This window comes from Parus major, chromosome 14 (assembly GCF_001522545.3).
Source record: "Parus major isolate Abel chromosome 14, Parus_major1.1, whole genome shotgun sequence".
NCBI lineage: Eukaryota > Metazoa > Chordata > Aves > Passeriformes > Paridae > Parus > Parus major.
This window is the reverse complement of record NC_031783.1, coordinates 7,143,532-7,163,215: the sequence shown is the minus strand read 5'-3', so window position 1 is coordinate 7,163,215 and position 19,684 is coordinate 7,143,532. Positions and strand designations below refer to the sequence as shown.

At 35.4% G+C, this 19,684-nt stretch overlaps 1 protein-coding gene across 8 annotated transcripts in view; it reads left to right on the top strand.

Moving 5' to 3' along the window:
* Positions 1-19,684, top strand: part of SNX29 (sorting nexin 29) — a 111,536-nt gene that overhangs the window by 41,090 nt on the left and 50,762 nt on the right. For all 8 annotated transcript variants that reach the window (XR_004499488.1, XM_033518017.1, XM_033518020.1 and 5 more), the window contains 5 exons: positions 1,690-1,772; positions 4,583-4,689; positions 9,383-9,499; positions 10,311-10,366; positions 11,269-11,350. Coding sequence is in view for 7 of the 8 variants with exons in the window: in XM_033518017.1 (XP_033373908.1) it covers positions 1,690-1,772; positions 4,583-4,689; positions 9,383-9,499; positions 10,311-10,366; positions 11,269-11,350 (445 nt within the window). In the remaining variant the exon portion in view is untranslated. The remainder of the gene's footprint in view (positions 1-1,689; positions 1,773-4,582; positions 4,690-9,382; positions 9,500-10,310; positions 10,367-11,268; positions 11,351-19,684) is intronic.

The window sequence follows — 19,684 nt, the reverse complement described above, 5'->3', positions numbered from 1 at the left end:
AGAAGGCACTGAGTCTATTCTCATATGTAGAAATGAGGTGATACATGGTTATTTCATAAGAATCCTTAATACTCAATATATTCTATCTGTACACAGTTATTTTCATGCAGACAATTCTGGTGAGAAACCTTTTTGTTTAGCTGTCATAGAATTTTTTTTCATGAATTAATTATTTAGGTTTGTTTTAATATAGTATATAGGATTAAACTGCACTTTTTGTTTTTTTTCCCCTTAACCTGAATATCAGTGTCTATCTCTGGTGGAAAAACTTATTTGTTCTTTGTAGTCTCAGAAATGAAAAATATCATCAAATGCATAAAATCATCAAAGACTCTTAAAATTCGATTGTCAAGCAATCAATAGCTTCTCAATTATTTAGCAACCTCCTACTAAAATGCTGAATAAAATTGAGGTAACAAAGTTCAGCAAGCTGAATTGAATGGGAATATAGTGCCAGTCAAGGCTCCTTATAGGATCAGTGTAGCATTGCTCACAGCAGCAGTTTGTGTGTGTCTGTGTATATAAAATATGTGTATTTTGTGTGTGTGTATATATAGTATGATAAGGTGCATTAAACATACACGCATGGTTTTTTTTAAATATTTCTAATTTAAATAAATTCCCATTAATAAAATGCCTTTTTTTTGGGTGTATCATCTATTTACAGCTTTCTGTGCTGTGTTCCATGTCCAGGTTCCATAGTGCCTGGAGCACGGCCCTGGTGGTCCAAATTTCCTCCTCTCTCTAAAGGCTTGTGGGGTTCTCTGTGTGTTGTGCTGTGTTTGTGGCACCTACATATTTCTACCTCCATATTTTCTCAAAGAAGGATAAAAGTTGTTTAAATTCACAGTCTGGAAACATGTTTTTGTTATGTTTCCTTGGTATAATCATTTTTCTTGTACTCAACTGAATGGGCTTAAACAGGTAATTGAATTTTCAGATATGTAATTTGTCAGCTTTGTTTAAATCAGTCAGTCAGAGCCCTTTTTATTTCCCCCCAAGTATAAGCTAAGGTGCTTAATGTTGTTAAGTGGAGCCATGGTAGTACCTGATTTGAGTACTCGTACGCTCCAAAGAGAAGTGAGACAGGCATAGGCACTGAAATATGACAGCTGAAGGGATTAACTGAATTTCTTGTCTTATGGTTTTCCTTTAGGAATGGTTTGTGGAAACTTTTGCCTTGAATATTGTTGCTAAGGTGCTGCCATTTTCTTACAATGATAAAGCCTGTTTCTAAAGCTGAATTATTATTTGCTTGCAATTAAATGCAAACTAGTAAAATAATGATCTCATTTTACATTGGTCAGTCTAAATTTTCTTGTGTAGTATCCCATCCTTATGTTTCAGTTGATTGTTGATTTAGATAGACTGTGTAGTTTGTGTGCCATCACTATACCATAGTATAGAAAATATAAACTAAACAATGATTGGAAAGGGTTTGTTTATGAGATAATCTATTTCACTGATGTGTTTATATGGTCCTGGAGAACTAATTTTCCTGCTACTCTGCTGTTAATGTATTATTTAATGTGTAAGTATTTTTTTTTTCCTTGCATCATGGTGACACAACTTAGGTAAAGCTCATTGTAACAGAGAGTCTGTTTGTCATTGAAAAGAACTTTTCATCTATTTTGAGAAAACAATAATATTTATTTATTCTGGTTTTTTTTTTTTTTTTTTAATCAATAGAGAAAATGAGGTGCTGAAAGTGCAGCTTAAGAAGTACGTAGGAGCTGTCCAGATGCTCAGAAGAGAAGGTCAAACAGTGGAAGGTAAGGATAAAATGAAGGGCCGAAAAGAATCCATGCACAGGGTTTGTTTTTCTGTATGCTGCCACCGAGGGAGTAATATCTCCAAAAAGTGAAAATAATATATTCAATATACTCTCCTTTTTAGAAAAATAATGCTGTGGATTTTTATACTCATTTTTACAGATAATTTTCTGGTAGCTGAGGTGGTCTTACCTTTTTCAATCAGAAATTTTCCAGAAAAAGCTTTCAGATGAAAATTTAACTTAAATAAAAACCTGCAAATTCATGTGAAATTGGAATATAAAAATAAATGTAGTATCTCTAGATTATACTGTTGTTTTGGAGATCAGTGTTTGAAATAGACTCTGCACTGAGTAGTAATGAGCAGATTTTATATCTGAAAGAAAATGAGTGAAGTTTTCAGCAGTTTTACCTGTTTGTCTTCTGTGATCTGTGATAGAAGCATCCATGAAGGGCTGAACTGAGATTCTGAATCCTCTCCTGGTGGGACCTGGATTCCCACTGGTTACAGAAGGTGTTCAGAGAGCTGAGGAGGATTTTCAGAAATTGGCACCATCTGTTTAATCCTTTTAAACTGTGAATATTTTGGTCGTATAAGTGGCTGCATGAATGAATATTACTGTTCTTAAGGGTTAGCCACTGTACTTATGTGGAGTTTTAAAGCTTCATTCATCCCTAAAAGGATATTTGTTAGTGAGAACACATGTTTTTACTTCCGACTTTGCTGGAGTGTAGTGATTCATATTAAGAATTATTCACGAAAACCATGGCTTAGACTTCCTATAATAGCAGAAATTATCCTTCATTAGGTAGTGACAGTTTCCATGATGAGTATAATTATAGGAAAAGGAAAAAAAAGAATATTCCTAGGCTAGCTATATTCCACCATGTTAAAATTATGCAGATTAGTGAGTGATAAGAATAGAAACTGAGTAGGATGGTCAGATTTTATAGATGAAATAGGGGAATGGAACAGTACCAACATTTCTAAAAATGAACGCATGTATGCTTTATGCTGGAGAGATATTTAATCAATCCACAGTAATTTTCTGTAATATTTATCACTAGAGACCAGAATAAATTTCAGCTACATTTAATATTTGTAATAAATGTTTCTTACATTCTAGCTTTACATGTTGAATTTATATAAAGCTAAATTTTTTCCTTATCTGCCATTGAAAATTTAGGTGAAGTTTTAGTAGTACTGGGGTCTCTGACTCAAAGTACATAAGCATGTAAATAATCTCTGAGTACTAGCTGCAAAAAAGGAATGAAACAAAAGGAGTTTGTTCCTTTTACCAGAATTATAGAAACTATCTCACCCATGGTTTGTATATGTAATGACTAATTTTAATTATAATTAATTTTCTGAATGGTATGAAAACAGAAGTCTTAAATGCATTGTAAATTTTCAAATACAGATTTTCTGTGACTCTCTTTTGAAAGAGTCAGAATCAATTTGGCTTCTGCTGTTATTTTTATCACTATAAATAATGAAGTCCACATGTTTTCTACAATAATCAGATCAAATGCTATTGAGTATGGCTTTTAAATAGTTTCCTAAAATAATAAATGAAACTCAGCTTGATACTTTGCCTTGTGGAGACTTAAAAAGGCCAAAAAACCCCCTCTCAGCAAATGTGATTATAAATAAATTACCCAAAAGTCAGAACTATCAGCTTTCAAAATGAATGATCACTGCTGTAGCCTGAGAAGTTGGATATTGGTATTTAAATATTTAATAAATGAGCATCTTGATTTCTCAGCCATCAGCAGGAGTTGGCTCTGTACCATTTTTTAAACCTGCTTAGATAGAATATTTGTATAAAAATGCTGATCTTAAAAGTCTGGCTGAAGAACTTGCAGCAACATTTTCAAGAAAAAGATCTTAAAATAGCTTTCAAATTCACTTAAATAATAATAAACTTCTAAATTCTTCCTCAAAGCAAAAATCAGTTCCCAGCCTCAATAATATTTAGCCAGCTAAATTATGGTCTCTCCATCTACCTTATAGTGGTTCATATAGTTCTGATATTGAAGAATGGTGAAACCATTTCTTCATCTTCTCTTCTATTAGGGCTTTACTTTTATTTGTTAAATTGTTTTCTTAGAAATTCATGAGCTATGAGGAAAGGTTGAATTGGATTCCGTGTAACTTGGAGGAGACAGACCTTAAAGTGATCTTCAACTACGTAAATGATTGCTAGGAACAGGAATAGAATATTCTGTAGTTTTCATTCACTGCAGATAAAAGAAGTAACGGGCTGACATGGCAGGTGAAGGAAGTTTGATTAGCTATCAGCAAAACCTTTGTGAGAAGAATAGTTAAATTTAAATAGGTTGTGCAAGGAGGCATATCTCCCTTCTTGGAAGTTTTTAGGAAGAAATTAGACAGTTAACTGTCCGGAATGGAATAACTCCAGCTGATTCTGCTTGGTGCAAAATCATGAAATACTGGATGAAATATGGAATGTTCATTTTCAGCCCTATTTTCTGTAATTTCTATGATATGTAAGTAGTCTGTGCAAGTAATATAAAATTACATTTTGGAAGCCAAGTAAAAAAAAAACAAACAGAACAGCCAAATGCTTTTGGTTTACTTTTTTTACTGTTAAGATTACAGTCTAAATATTTCTTACAAAAAAAGGTCCCTGCAGAATCTGTATTTTACTACTTGTAATAGTGTTTAGTATTGTGATGTGTTCTGATATTTTTAATAACTGTTTCTTACAGAGCTAATGTTTCTAAACAGGGTGTCTTGGACGTTTATGGAATTTAACTTTTTAATTTGAGGTTTGTCTTTGTTACAGTTCTGCCAAATATTTGGAACACTGATGGTGAATTTACAATTCCAGAGCAAAAGCAAGTAGAAGACAATGAGGAACTGGCCAGCTCTTACGAAAGGAAATTGATTGAGGTAAAGTTTACACTGCATAGATTTTATGGAATTGTAATTGTAAAACAAAGCTTGAAGCTTGACTAAGGTTCTTTGCTTAGTTGTTATTTTTTTTCTTCAGGTATGTAAAAGATAAATCTGATTTTTTTCCTTCAAAAATAAAAAATCTCAGATGATTAAGAATACTTTTCCTAACAGGGGTACACTTTTATATGCTGATACTAAAATGAAAGTTTTAACAGAGAAGCAAGTTCCTTCAGGTTTTAACTGCTGGTGATGAAGTTGAAACCATCACAGACAATAGATTTGAGGTTTTGTTTAAGTTACAGTATGTAATTACAGGCATGGCTGTGATGGCAGTTGAGATTTATTTAAGATGAGGACACAGTGAAATCTGTAGCTTTTTCTGTACTTTCATGCTGGTTTCTGATTGCAAACCATGTTTCATTTTTGTATTGCTTATTGAATACTACAGCAAGAAAATGGCTGATAGAAGATACGGCTTCTGTTGATATGACCATGTTAAAGGCAAGATTTACTTTTAAGATTAATGTAAAATTCATTAAATGAAAAAAAAAAGATAGATTAGGGTTTCATCCTAAATTTGAATACAAATTATTTTTAAGACAGAAGTAATGAAATTTAATATCTAATATCCATATCTGCTATTAAATATTAAAAGAACATTTATATAAAAAGTAAAACAATTCTCTATGTCTTTATCTTGTCCCAAATGCTCTGAAATTGGATACCCACATTAACTGATTAACATGAAGATGACTAAAAATGCAGGTCATGGATCAAAGAGCTTCATACAGTTCTTCTAAAACATTCATACTTGGTTATCCTTTTCTCATAGGACCATGTGAAACTAATTCTCTCCCTAATGCTTACCTTTGGTTGAGTTCCTCTGACTCCTTTCCTCTGTTCTGTACCTATCAAGAGAGTATCTTAATTAAGAACACAGGTAAAACCTCCCCCTGCTGTGGAAGCCTCCTTACTTGTACCAGGTTTGTTCTGTGTGCTCAGGAGTTTCTTACTGACACTTGTGGGTTTTTGGCAGTGTCAGTGGTGACACAGCCCTGGCTGTAACCACAGGAAAAGCTTTCTTGCCAGTGATACTGAGAAGGGGGGGGCTGCATCTGTTTCACTTCTTAGTCTCCAACAATATCTTCACATGCTCCAAACAGGACATAACCCCTGTCATAACCCTTCTTTATGCTCTGAGCGTGGCAAGCAGTGTCAGTCTCAGCAAACACTGCTATGACTGGACACAACTGACAAAAGCTGGGAATTATTGCTAACACGAATAGGAAGCTCATTAAATGTGCACAGCTGCCAGTTTATTTCAGGATGAAAGCTTCAGCTTATTTTCTATTTGCTGGTTTTGAGGAAACCTGACTTGTGCCTACCTTGTGTAGTGAGAGTAAAAAACCAGCCAAGCAGAAATCCATGCAACAAAACAAAATCAATTTCTGAAAACAAACTGTGAGCTTCTTCTCCCCCCTTCAGTCTTGGAACCAGTCTTAAAGGTGCAGAACTTAATATCCAGAATAAACAGAACAGGCAACTGGGGATATGATACAAGCCCAAACCAAAGCAGCTCAATGCCATCCCTGTTCCTAAGTGGTATTTCAGTCTGTCTTGGACCAAATGCATTGTTTGCAGATGGAAATACTGAGAATAGATACTGGAAGTTTTGAAACAGGAAGCAAGGTTTGAGTATTTTATGGATGTATCAGTAAATTTTTTGGAACCATCTCTGCCATTTTGAGTTTTACTGTTTTTCACTTGTAGAAAAATGGAGTTGTTAATAGGATGCCTGCTCTGTTTCGCAGCCCTTTGGTCTTGCTTCTTTTGAGAAAAAGAACATTGATTTTTGAAAAGGAAACCTTCTCATGGAAAAAATACATCCATGCTTCTGCTAAGAGCAAAAAGAAGCAACTTCCAGTTCTGTCTAGAGTTTCTTGGGAAACATGTTGTATTTTGTGACTGTTGGGGGGAAAATGCCTATACTGACAAAAAGTTATTAATTCAGATGTGGCTTGTGCAAAAACTTTGATGAAGTCTTAGTTGCAAACAATATTAAAAAAAGTCTTGGGTTCTACTAAAACACTGTGAGAAAATTACATTTTTTTATTGTTGCAAGTTTTTCTTTATTTTATGTTTATAGAATTTGTCTAGAAGTGTGTCCTTCCAAGATAGAATGTATTATTAGATGCTTAGTGAAACAGTCCTAGCCTAAGTTAACTGATTGGTCCTTTGCTGTGGAACATGAAGTGATATTTCCTTTGTCATTTCTCTGTAGACTGCTCTCAAGCGTGGTCATGCTGGGCAGTTTACCTGCAGTACTCTCAGGCACTTAGGTTTTCTTTTGACAACTCTAAAGGGTTCTCTTAGTGAGGAGCCTCAAGTGTTTACTTTAGCCTCACTTCACCTTCATGAGAAGGGTTTGGGTGCTTTAAACTGTTTTCTTGTATAGGAAGGAGCAAATCTAAATCCTCTGTCCAAGGGAAACCTACCTTATTTATACATTATTTTTTGGCTTCAAGCATATTATTATGAAGAAAAACAGCTGTGAAGATGATTGAAGTCCCAGCAGGGAAATTTATTGCTTAAGCTTCATTGTGGATTGAGTAAAGGAAGATGTGATTGTATGAAAATGTAACTGAAAGGATATAAATATAAGGAGACCACTTTATTGTTTTAGCACACTTCGATGCAGGAAAAAATTAAAGGAACTTAAATTAATATTGTCATTCATTGCTCCTTTTGATTTACAGTGATGGTAATGCATTTTTCTTTGACAAGGAGAGGTATTGAAGTAAGTTAATTGCTAATAAGTGTTGCCTGCCAGTTGTCCTTTTGATAATATAGAACAAGTGATTTGGTGTTTTATTTGCTGTTAAATTTCCTTTTTATTATTTAACTTTGCTAGGGATACTTATAAATTTTTGCATTACTTGTAGTGTTTTGAGAGAGTTTTTGAATTTGCATATTAATTGAGTCTGGAAGTAGAAAGTTATTTCAAGGACATAAAATCAGAGAGAGACAAAATAGTCACATATCAGTCTGGATTTTGTTCTTCTGATAGACAGGCCCTGAAAAATCAAACATGTTTTCAAATCTGCAAACTACTGAGATTTGTATCCACTCATAAACTTTGGTATTGCTTTTGATAACCAGCAGTATTGCAGCTTTTCTCTATGAATTTGCAACTGGTTGTGTGCTGTATCTCTGCTGCACCTGAAATGCAGGGAAGTTCTGCCTTCCAGCCCAGACTCTGCAATTAACAGTGGCCTGTTAATATTAACCCGTTATTCTTAAATGTTACACCACCCACTTTAAATTGGAATTAGTGGTTAAGCTAGTGTGGATAATGATTTATCTAGAGTTAATAGTATTATATTACTAATTTTAGTGTAGTTTAGCTCTTTTTTGCAAATATGTTACAGTGATGAATTACTAGATTTGAAGGACTCCCTTTTATATAAAAAGAAATCGGAAAAGAATGCTTGAAGTTCAATTTGAGAGAATTATTTTTATTTTTTATTTATAATCAATGATGTCAGATCCTGGCTTGTCAAATTGAAGCTGCTTTTTTCTGTTTGCTTAGATTCTGTGAAGGATGCAGGTTTGTGTGGAACAAAGCACAAAATTAAAAGCAGGCACTAAATTAAACTGAATTCAACTGCTTTATTTTGGGGAACTTCCCTGGGGAAGAGGGAGAAGGCAGAGTAATTCAAGAAAAGGAAATCATGAAATTCACAGATAGTAATGAACTGCTTCCAGAAGGGAAACTATGAACTCTTAAGAGATTTGGCAGTAGTTCAAGTCCCTGTGCTATTGTTGAGGTGCCTGGATTGAAATTCATGTTGTTCAGCTGTGCTTTCATGCTGTTACCCTGCTGCCTGGATGGGAATATGAGCAGGAGGAGGCATTCCAAGAGGTGTTCTAACTGAGGAACAGGTTTAACCATGCTGCTGGGGCAGCCCACTGGAAGGGGTTCAGCAATGCCCACTGTGTTCATCTGACTGCTGGAACTTTCCATCCTCTTCACTCTTCCATCTCCAGGCATTCTCAGAACATCCTGCATCACTTGCTGCTCTCTTGACTTAAAATGCAGAGCAGAGCCACAGCCACACTTGGTGTCCAAAGAGGCCACTCTGTTTACCTGTGAGCACAACCTGTGACTCAGCCTGACTCTGGTATAGACTCCTCTGACCTCTCACAGATTTGCCTGGAGTGATTGACTTCTAGCTCCAATCCTATTAAAACTCCCAACTAAGAGTGAAGAGTACATCACTTATGAATTATTGACAAAGTTTAATTCAGTTTGTGCATTTTGCAGTACTCCCAGTTCAAAATATTGTGATTAGTTTGTACCTGTTGAGTGCTGCGTTCATCAAAGAATTAAACTGAGCACAGAAGTCAATGAGTGTTTTATTAGAATCAGTTGTCATGATTTCAAGTGATAGGAATAAAATTTAACATGAAGTTGTATTTTGTCCTGTTCAGTCCAATATCAAAACTACATTTCAAGGCATGAGTCAAAATTATAGCAATGTCTGTTTGTAATGATTGTTCAAACTAATGCATTAGCAATACTTGGAGAGTATGGTAAAAAGAAATTGATATACGTGTAAGAAATTACATAGTGGGATTTTTTTTTTTCCAATTCATAACATAATTATCCCTTGGCTTTACTTTTCAGGTGGCTGAAATGCATGGGGAGCTGATTGAATTCAATGAGAGGCTGCACCGTGCTCTGATGGCCAAGGAAGCTCTGGTGTTCCAGATGAGACAAGAACTAATTGATCTGAGAGGGCCAGTGAGTGTTTGGTTATTGCATTGTAGAATATCTCTCTAGAATAGGCTCAAACATGCTACTCATGATGAAATATCTATTAGCTTGCAAGAAATAACAGATCTGTGAAGAATTTGCTTTACACAATTCCTTTCCTCTTAACTATTCTAGATTATGCTTTACATTTTATATTTTCCTTAGAAAGGAAAGAAGATACCCTTTTATGTTTATTCTAGCTATAAAGTAGGGTAAAAAGCTATTTCTGTTTCAGTTCTAAATGCTCTTGCAATCTGGTTTTCTAACAACTGCTGCTTCCTTTGATTCTGCAGGCATTAGTCCATCATTGCATCGTTATGAACTTTTGTACTTACATAATGTTTTATAAGAGCACAGCTGAAATAAAATGCTCATGTGTCCTTCCCCTAATGGAATATTGGTTGTAAAAGAAAGTGATCAGTAGGTTTTATGTGCTTTGCATTTTCCCATAAATTGCTTTTACACACAAAATATTTTGTTTTAGCATCCTTTGCTCAAAAAGCCCTAATAATGGTGCTCTATCATGCATTTTCTATCTCTTTCAAGATTATATGCTTTTATGACCCCCAACTCATTTCTTTACTAAACTGTAGCAATTCTAATATAAAGGACTCACAAGGGTGATATATTCATAATCCTCTTGCAGGATTTTGTTTTTCTTTTATTGCTTGTCAGTCATAGTTTTTATTGGCATTTGAAAAATTGAATGTTGAATTGTAATTTCCTTATAATAGTATGCTTTCTTAATTGAAAACATAACAGCCACTGTGTGGAAATTATTTCTGTTTTGTAAATATAGGTCCCTGGAGATTTGAGCCAAACATCTGAAGATCAGAGCTTGTCAGATTTTGAAATGTAAGTTTCATAATTCACCAATTTTTCTCTTCATACTGTCTCTGGGAAAGGAAAATCAGCAAACAGATTCAATAATTTGCTTTTCCTATATTATTTCCAATAGCAGCCTTCTTAGCTATGGTGTCCATGTCCCAGTGTAGTTAATAATGCTGAACTCAAGGAGTTTAGATTTAGGAAGATTGCCTTAGAGTGCTTTTTAAGTGCCCTAGGTTTTGGTATTCTGCCAAAGCACCAAGAAGTTATTGGTTTTAGTGCTCTGGGTGATGGGTGCTGGTTGCTATTCATCATGTGATGGATTTCCTAATTTTAACAGAATAGCTCCTAATCAATGCTTACAAAAAACCCAACACTGACACAAACAACCCACCCCATTCTAGAGTGTTGTGATTTGGATTTTTGCCTTTAGTAGTCAAACTAATGAATCTTGCTTTTGTGGCTGAGGGGTTGAAAATGTAGCTGATACGTTTGAACCATAGAAATCAAGAGATGGATAACAAAGAATGGATGGGAATGGCTTCTGCATAACTGTGCACTGTTTTTCTGTTGTTTAATGAATTTTACCTGAGGTTTGTGTCTGAGAATGTTGAATTTGTTGCAGTGAATAATTTTTGCTTCAAATGTATAATGAAATGTTGTCAAATGCATGCTGTGAAAAAAACACCCAAATCCCAGAAAACCTGCAGAAGGAATTGTTTCAGTTGGGTTAAATTTACGGAATATTTTTAGATTCAGAGCATATAAAAAGTTCACGCAGAACTCCTATTGTTCTGTTACTTAATTTGAAGTGATAAGTTGCTTTGTGGATAACTTTGATCATTATCTAAATCATTGCATGTAGTTGCTTTGCAATTCTTATACATAAATATGATTCCTTATTTTAAGTTTTTCTCTGTCCTCTTCAGATCAAATCGTGCTCTTATTAATGTTTGGATTCCCTCAGTCTTTCTACGTGGAAAAGCTGCCAATGCATTCCATGTTTATCAGGTAAGTGAGCCAGCCTAACAGGGATTTTGTGTATAAGTTTCTGACTGAAATAGCACATTTTAATAATTTAAAGATCTTTGTACAATTTCATTAGAGATCAGCTAATGAGCAGCAGCAGTAACTTCATATATATTCATCCACAGGATTGTGTTGATTATTCAAATAGCATATTTTGAGGGTTGCCTTTTAGGAGTGTAATATTTTAAAAGGATGCTACTAAGATGACTCCATTGGTCAGGGAGTGTAACAATTCAATATTAATCAGTAACAGCTTCTTCAATGTGCATGTACATGTTTTACTTCAGTTTTGGGGATAACAATGACCAGAAACATTGCTTGACAGACAGACAGATGTGGTTTACTGTAGTGGCTCACTTCAAAACATCTTGAATAATGAAACAATCCTTCACTGAATGTTATTGAATGTGTTCACATTGTGTTCCGCCTCGGGCAGGTCTGAATTCAGGGGCCTGTGCTCCAGCCTGACTTGTAGTTGAAGCGTTGAAATTTTATAGTGTTCTTTGATTCCTGAATTCTTGGTTTCAGAGCAGTGACACCCTCCATGCATAGAATGGTAAGGTGAACTTCAAACACTCTCTAATGTGCTGTCCTAGGCTGTTTGTATTTCTTTATTTGTGGATTGTTAGCAGCTGCAAAATTTCTCCACTTTTGTTTCAGCCACATGTACTTAGTTCTGAACAAGATTGCTGAAGCTTGTTAACATTCCTCTCACTCTGAATGATGTTTTTTTGCAGAATTTTGAATCATTTATGAAGTGTTGGCAGGTAGTTGAAAAATATAGGAAAACACCCACCTTTCGGCCAGTAAAAGACAATGAAAAATAAGATTCAAGGTAATGGAAAGAAAAGCCACCAGGATGGGAACAGTTAGTAATTTGTTCAAAAGCATTGAAAAATCAATCAAATTGAGATGCACAGGTGTGTGAAAACCTAACTTGTTGACAAGTGTAATTATTGTTGTCTTTCTGGCTTCCACATATTTCTTCATTCTGCTGTTACTGGCTGCACATTCTCAAACCCAGACACAAGTCTCCCAACGCAGAAATTCTTAAAAGCATCAAATCTCACCCCACCTGTTATTCTAATGATGTTGCAGTTCCGTGGCCACTAGAAGAGCTCTGTGTTCTACTGCTTCTTTCCCAAGTTGCTCTGTGTTGTTTTTCATCCTGCTTGAGCAGGGGGGATGGACCAGATGGCCCACTGTAGTCTGTTCCACATTACCTTGCCCATTCTGTGAATTCTTTGAAGAATTTAATGTATTTTTAATTTTACTTGTAACTTGGTGTCAAATGAGGTTACTAAAGGGTTGAGCATCACTGTACAGGTGGGATTGTTAAAGCCTGTGAAATATGCAGAATTCACATGTGAATATGTTCTGCACATTCAGAAGGAAAAATGTTGATATAAATCAAGCTTTCCTGTTTGTAAGAGGTTCAGAACTTTACCCAAAAGTTTAGAAGTGAGTAGAGTTAGATTTTACTTGTCTTTAATGGAAAATAAAGATCTTGTAGTTGAAGGCTTAGCCTCTTGAGAACAGGAAAAAAAGGAAGCAAAATATTTCCAAAAGATTGAAAATTCTAAGTCTACAAAATGACAATTTTAAGAATTTTACCAGGTTTTTATGTCTACAGTTTAAATTTCTAATATTGGGCATTCATAGTGTGCAAAATTCTGTTTATTGGTATATTTGAAAAATGTACAAGTTCTTCTGAATATGTTTCATTCATTATCTTTTCACACTATCAGCTTACAGATGTTTTTTATGTAAAAAGTTAAATATAGCTGTCTAGGACATAGAATGTAGTCAGACTAGTTTGTCTTCAGCTACAGAACAGCACCGGATATTACAGAATTCTTCCAGTGAACAATTGAAATTTGTCTTTTAATAGTTGAGAGAAAAAGCAAGCAGGAATTACCTGTAGAAGTGACTTAGAACTTCTATAATTCTTGTTAAACTTTGATCATGGCGCTCTTTCCTTATGGAAGAACACATGAATATCATTCCTGCCAGTTTTTGGTCTCAGTAACAGTAGTGTCACTGCCCCAATGCATATGAAAAAGAATATTTTCCCAAATAGACTCATACAGCTGTTATGAAACATTTAAAGTGAGTGCCACCTCTCTGATCAATTATATAGTCAAGTGCTTTCTGAATATATATTTTACATTTTATAGTGACCAGGAAAGCATTAATTTGGAAAACTTCAGAACAGGTTCAATAACAGCACTGTGCACTTATCTTATTAAATCTCTGCCAAAACATGTGCTGCTGATTACAAAGAATTTGATCCAGTGTTGAAATTGTGGAAGAGGATATTTACCAGGCTACCAGTATGTCTTGAACAGACCCAGACAGTGAGTCCAGTTAGGATAAATGATTGAGCTCATTTCTAAGAGTCCTTTTATTCATAATAATCAATATTTTTATTGCCTTATCATTTATTTATCCAATGGCAGAAAATTAAAATGCATGTATAACTCTTCTAATCAGCTGCATGAGAAAGGACTTGTAGTATATCAATAGAAAGGAAAGTAGCAATATTGCAGAATGTTGGTGTGAGTGAGATTATTACCAATATCTTTTGGAGTTCACATTTCTCTGGGAGAACTTGGGTGAACAGATGTAAAAACTGACTCTTGGTTGTGCTGGTTAATGCTGAGAAAAAGATATCAAATGAACTTTGGAGAAAGCTAACATGTGACAGCTGGAACAGGCAGAGCTTGAAATTTTTTTTTGGTTAAGCATGAATTTTAAATATGCTAAATACTTATAACTGTACTTAAAGCTCATTAGACATTAACCCTGAGGTGCTTAACCTGACTGAAAATCAGATCATACCTGTGATACTATCAAGGTAAGATGTTGCTACTAAATGAGGGTGCTACAAAAGGGCATGAGCCTTGGTCATTGCTTTTCCAAAGGCAGTTCATGTGAGTGTATTTCTGAGATGGCTTGATCTCTTCTGTATTTTCTATTATTAGAAAGCTAAAGAGATTGTCCTTCTCTCCCCTCCTCTGATGAACCACCTTGTTAACCTTTGCTGATTTGGAATTGTATCTCTAGAGCACTTCACTTGATGGAGAGAGCAGGACTGTGCCAGGGTTACTTGCTCTGTCACACTTACTGCTGATGCACTTTAGAATTGTTGTGCCTCTTCTGTCCCTTTCTGCTTATAAATAGGTATTTTGGAGCAGAAAATAAACTGCTGTGTACATATCACTTGCCTTGGAAATGACCAGAAGAGGGTGGAAACAATTGCAGAGCATCTCAAGTAGTTTGGAAAATTATGAACCTATCTGTTCCACAGTGTCTGTTATCTGTTTTCATGAACTTAAAAAACCTTTTGAAGAATTTAAGAATTAGGAGAAATAAATATGGATTGCTGTGCCTCTCAGAAATCAATGCCAATTTTGCACTCGTGCTTCTTAAACCAGGAAAAGAAATTAATGACATGTTAATCTGCGTATCAGGAAGGCCTGACCTGGACAGAGTAAGAATAGACTCCTGCAGTTTTCTTATTGTGGTTGCTTTTTAAAATTTAATTTTACATTTTTAAATTTAATGTAGATTTGTAATGCTGTTTTGAAGGACATTTCAAAGTATTTCTCTTTGTGCCTTGCTAGCATCTGTTTCAGATGTTCAAAATCAATGCATTTTTCATCCTTAAAGAAACGCCAGATATTGCTCTTCAGTAAATACAGCAGGAAAAGTTTCCAGCACCAGCATACTTGTCACATAGTTTCAACCATCAAATAGTTTAATTTCTGTTACGGATTAAGGATTCTGGACAAGCTCAGAAATAAGACTGTGGTCCCTGAAAGCAAGCAGCATTTCATAATGAATCCTATTAGATGTGGAACGTTCAATCAAACCTCTCTCTGTATTTGTAGAGTTACACTGCACTCTTGCAGTAATGTTTAACTGGCAGAATTAACTGGTTATGAATCCTAAGGATTTCAAAACAAGCTCTGGAAATGTAGCCAAATTTTATGCTCAATTTGAATGGCTGAGTTCAAGGGGACGATTGTGAGCAGCAGATAATTCAGTGCTCCAGTTTAGCACTGTCTGTTACTGTCTTAAAAATTAACAGAGCTGTGCATCCGTATCATTCAGCTGTGGACATTACAACAATTAGAAGGTATATAAATTTTAGGGGAAGAGCTATTTAGAATTGGATGTGCACTTCAGTGCAATTATTGAGTTCAATTAAAAATATTTTTTTACTTGTCTTCTCAGAATATAAAATAGTAACAGAAAACTGCGTATTTTCTAATCTCTGTTCACCATGGAGTTGTTATGGGTTATTCTCATTGTGTGGAATATATTCTCTTGTGCAGAATAGCAGACTGTTTTAAATGAAATGCCAGTAGCAGATCTTATTGAATAAATAAGGCATAAATCTCCACATGCAGTGCACCAGGAATTCGAAGGTGAAATAGCTGAAACGTGACTGATAAATAGCTTCTGGCTTGCATACAACAGATTTTAAAATAGGTAATCTGACATAATTTTTAAAAGGATTTAAGGAGGTCTAAAAACCAAGTTGTTACATGTGATTAGGAAAGGGCTAGACAAATAGAAAATGCTATTATGCTGTGTATAATCTCTGGTTTATCTATGTGCAGTTCTGCTCCTCTCCAGAGAAATACATTGACTGCAAATAATATGGGTGGCAAAAAAAAGATTTTTCACTGGAGGAGCATGTTAGAAATTCTCAGCCTGCAGGAAAGGCAACTGAGAGGGGAATATAATAGCCATCTTTCAAATCATGAAGAAAATGAGACATTTTTAACTGTTTCAAAATGCAAATTGGAGCATCCATTGAAACTATTGCCTTGCAATTTCAAAACAAGTGCATGACAGTGGTTTTCTCCAGAATGTATAATTGAGGGTAATACTGGAAATTTCTGTGGGTCTGGAAAATAATTGAGCTAATTAAATTGAAGAAAATTCAATACAGGCACAAAGATGTGACTTGTTTCTAAGGAAATACCTGGAGAGTGATATTTTGGAATAATAAAAACCACTATAGCTTGTGTTTATATTTAAGTGTTCTGGATAAAATATATTTCATAATTCTCCAAGGAATTTTCTGAACTGTTGAGATCAGTGTGCCTTGCTGTAAGAGCAGAGTGCAAGAAACTTGGAGGTGACTTTAACTAAGCATGAGTTACCTTTTTAATGTTATGCTAATAATGACTAATTTAATCCTAAAATGGAAATATTTGGTATGATGAGGAAATATCTTTCCTTCCAACTAATGCTTATCTTCTGTGCATGGCAAGCTCATTCTAAATGTTTTCATAGTACATCCTCTCTCTTTGTACTTGCTGAAGTTTGTTTTCCTTCAGTTTAGATCTTGACTCCTGCCTTGCCATTCATTAGCACTGATAGATTACTAGTGCAATTAATTTTGCACCTGAGTAGAAAAATTAATTAGATGACCAAATGATGTCTTTATTACCAATCAACAAATCATAAGGATTGTTTGGACTTCACTGAATGCGGGCTCTGACAGGAGCTCAGACTAGACACTCATAACCATGTCTTCCAGCAAGAACATTAGGCAGTTATCCAAAAGTAGGTTCAGAGGTTTATTCTCTTACAAAGTTGCTATTACTGAGTGGCAGATTGATTAGTTATAAACATTATGGGACACAACCATAGATGGAGAAATTAATTTGTTTTGTACAAACTCCCACTTAATGAACCCTAGTATGTTAAATAGACAATTTAAATATCAGGTGACTTTTTAAAGCTGGGGTTATAGTGGCAAGAGTCTTTTCCAAACAATCTAGTTTCTCTAGTTTGCTTTCTGATGACTGCTATTTGTGATCTCTGTAGTTTGATGCCCATCTTTTTTGTGTGACAGACATTGCTTAGTCAGCTTACCATTAGAAAATAATTTCTTCTCTAATATATTCAGGGGCATACAGACAGAATCCAGATCAGAATTAAAAAAAGAAATAAAAAATTGCATTTTCACTTTACCTCTAGATGGTGATAGATACAGTTTCTTTAGTATGTGAAGCAAGTGGATTATTGCAGTAATGTTATTTTGTCATATTTCTCAACTGTAGAGTATCTTGTTTTCTGTATACATTTTCCTGTGAAGTGTACAGCAAATGCCATTAGTCAAGCCTTTTTTTGCTATAATTACCAATGCCTGACACTTAAGATAATGAAACTGATATTTTATGATTCCTAAAGTGATATCAATATTTAAATGGCTTCTTGCAAATCTGCCTTGTTTGCAGAGCAGTGAACACTTTACATTATAAACCAAATAAGTTTAAAGATTAATATGCTAATCAGACAAGACTGTTACTATTTGCATATGAATAGGACACCCTAAGACTATAATCAATAAACATTTCTTACAATTTTTTTATTCCTTTGACTATCTTTAGTCTTGCTGTTTACTATTGACTGACATATTTGCATGTAATATTTCTTTTTGTATTACTTGAAATTATATTTTAAAACCTGTTGTTTTCCTGTGGACTTCCTTCGTGAAGGAAAACAGTACACTTTCCTATGAAAGGCTTTTATCACAGGATTATTTAGGTTGGAAAACAGCTCTGAAATCATTGAGTTCAAGTGTTCCCCAGCACTGCTGAGGCCACCACCAACCCATGCCCCCACAAGCCAAATCCTCGTGATTTTTAAATTCCTTCGGGTGTGGTGACTACTCCTGGTGTGGGCAGCCTGTGCTGGACAGCCCTTTCCATGAAGTTTTCCCTGAGATTCAAAGTAAACCTCCCCTGGCCCAGCCTGAGGCCATTTCCCCTTGTCCTGTCCCTGTCCCCTGGGAGCAGAGCCCGACCTGGCTCCAGCTCCTGGCCGGGAGTTGTGCAGAGTGAGGAGACCCCCCTGAGCCTCCTTTTCTCCAGGCTGAGCCCCTTTCCCAGCTCCCTCAGCTGCTCCCCACAGGACTTGTGCTCCAGCCCCTTCTCCTCTGTTCCCTTCACGCTCCAGCCCCTCAGTGTCCTTGCAGTAAAGAAAGGAGAATTTTCACAGAAACACAGCACAGAAGAGATGGAGGAGAATGGTATCTGTTAACCAAAAATCTTTGAGGAGGACAATGCCCAGAAAATACTTTGAATGAGAGGTGAAACAGGGAAGGTACAGTCCAGGATCTGCCAGCTGGGCCTGTTGACCTTGAATTTAATCAGAAACCAGCATGGCCTTGGTATTTCCTTGAAGGTTGAAAATGGAAAGCAATGGACTGGCAATTAAGAGTTGAAAGGTAAGCAATAAACTAAACCCAAACAATTAAACCCAAAGTTGCATTTTATTTTCCTGATATATGATGAGTTGGATGACTTCAGCAGCTGCAGCACTAAGAAGGCAAAAAGGAGAAATAAATAGTCTTCTAATCATATTCCATTTCAATGTAGCACAGGGCAAGTAGAGAAGAAAATGAACTGGAATGATTGGGAGAATTTGAAGGAAAGTTGTGGCTTGTGAGAGTGATTTCAGAGTGTAGGAGCCAAGAAGGTTGAACATCCCACTTTTTCTGTGATGGGACCCAAGGGTGTATCAAAGAAGCTTAAAAGGAAGCATAAAGCAGAAAAATTTTTAAGTAACTGTGATGGAGGAAATATACAAAGATGAGATCAGTCCTTGGAGACTTTTGTAATTACTTCTTTTTCTAAAGGAAACAGAATTACAGCTTTCTACACTGATTTGTTTATTGAAGTGCTGGATGCAAAAAATCCTAGGAAAGTAAAAGTAGAATTTCTATTTTCAGATTATTTTATAGCTACTGCAGAAAGAAGCAAATAATTTATATTCAATAAATATCTAAAATAAATTCTAGTTATGTTACATATTTTAAAAACTGATTGATGAGATAGCCTCCTTTCCCTTGTCCCTGTCACCCCAGGACACCTAAGCACCCACAATATTCTGTTTGGAGAAAAAGCCAGAACTATTGTCATTTTACCTATTTTCTCTTCTTCAGAAACTTCTTTCTCTGCAGTGATTGTCATGCATTGCCATGACTGTATGGTTCAAAGTGCATGTTTGTGAAATGATGTTAATTATCTTGAGTTCTTATAAGTCATATTTCACTGTCAAAAGGAGCATATTATGCTATTGAGTGATATTTTTTTTTTGTGCTGATTTTATTTGTATATAAAAAGACAGAAACTATTGATTCCATGCAGCAAAAGTGGAGTTAGTGCTGCCTTTGTTCTCTAGTGGCCAGTCACTTTAATGCTGTTTTGGTGAGTAGAAGCAGAACTGTGACTGCAGAAGCACAGTGATCATTACTCTGCCAGTCTGTAATTGAGTGGATAGACCTAAAAT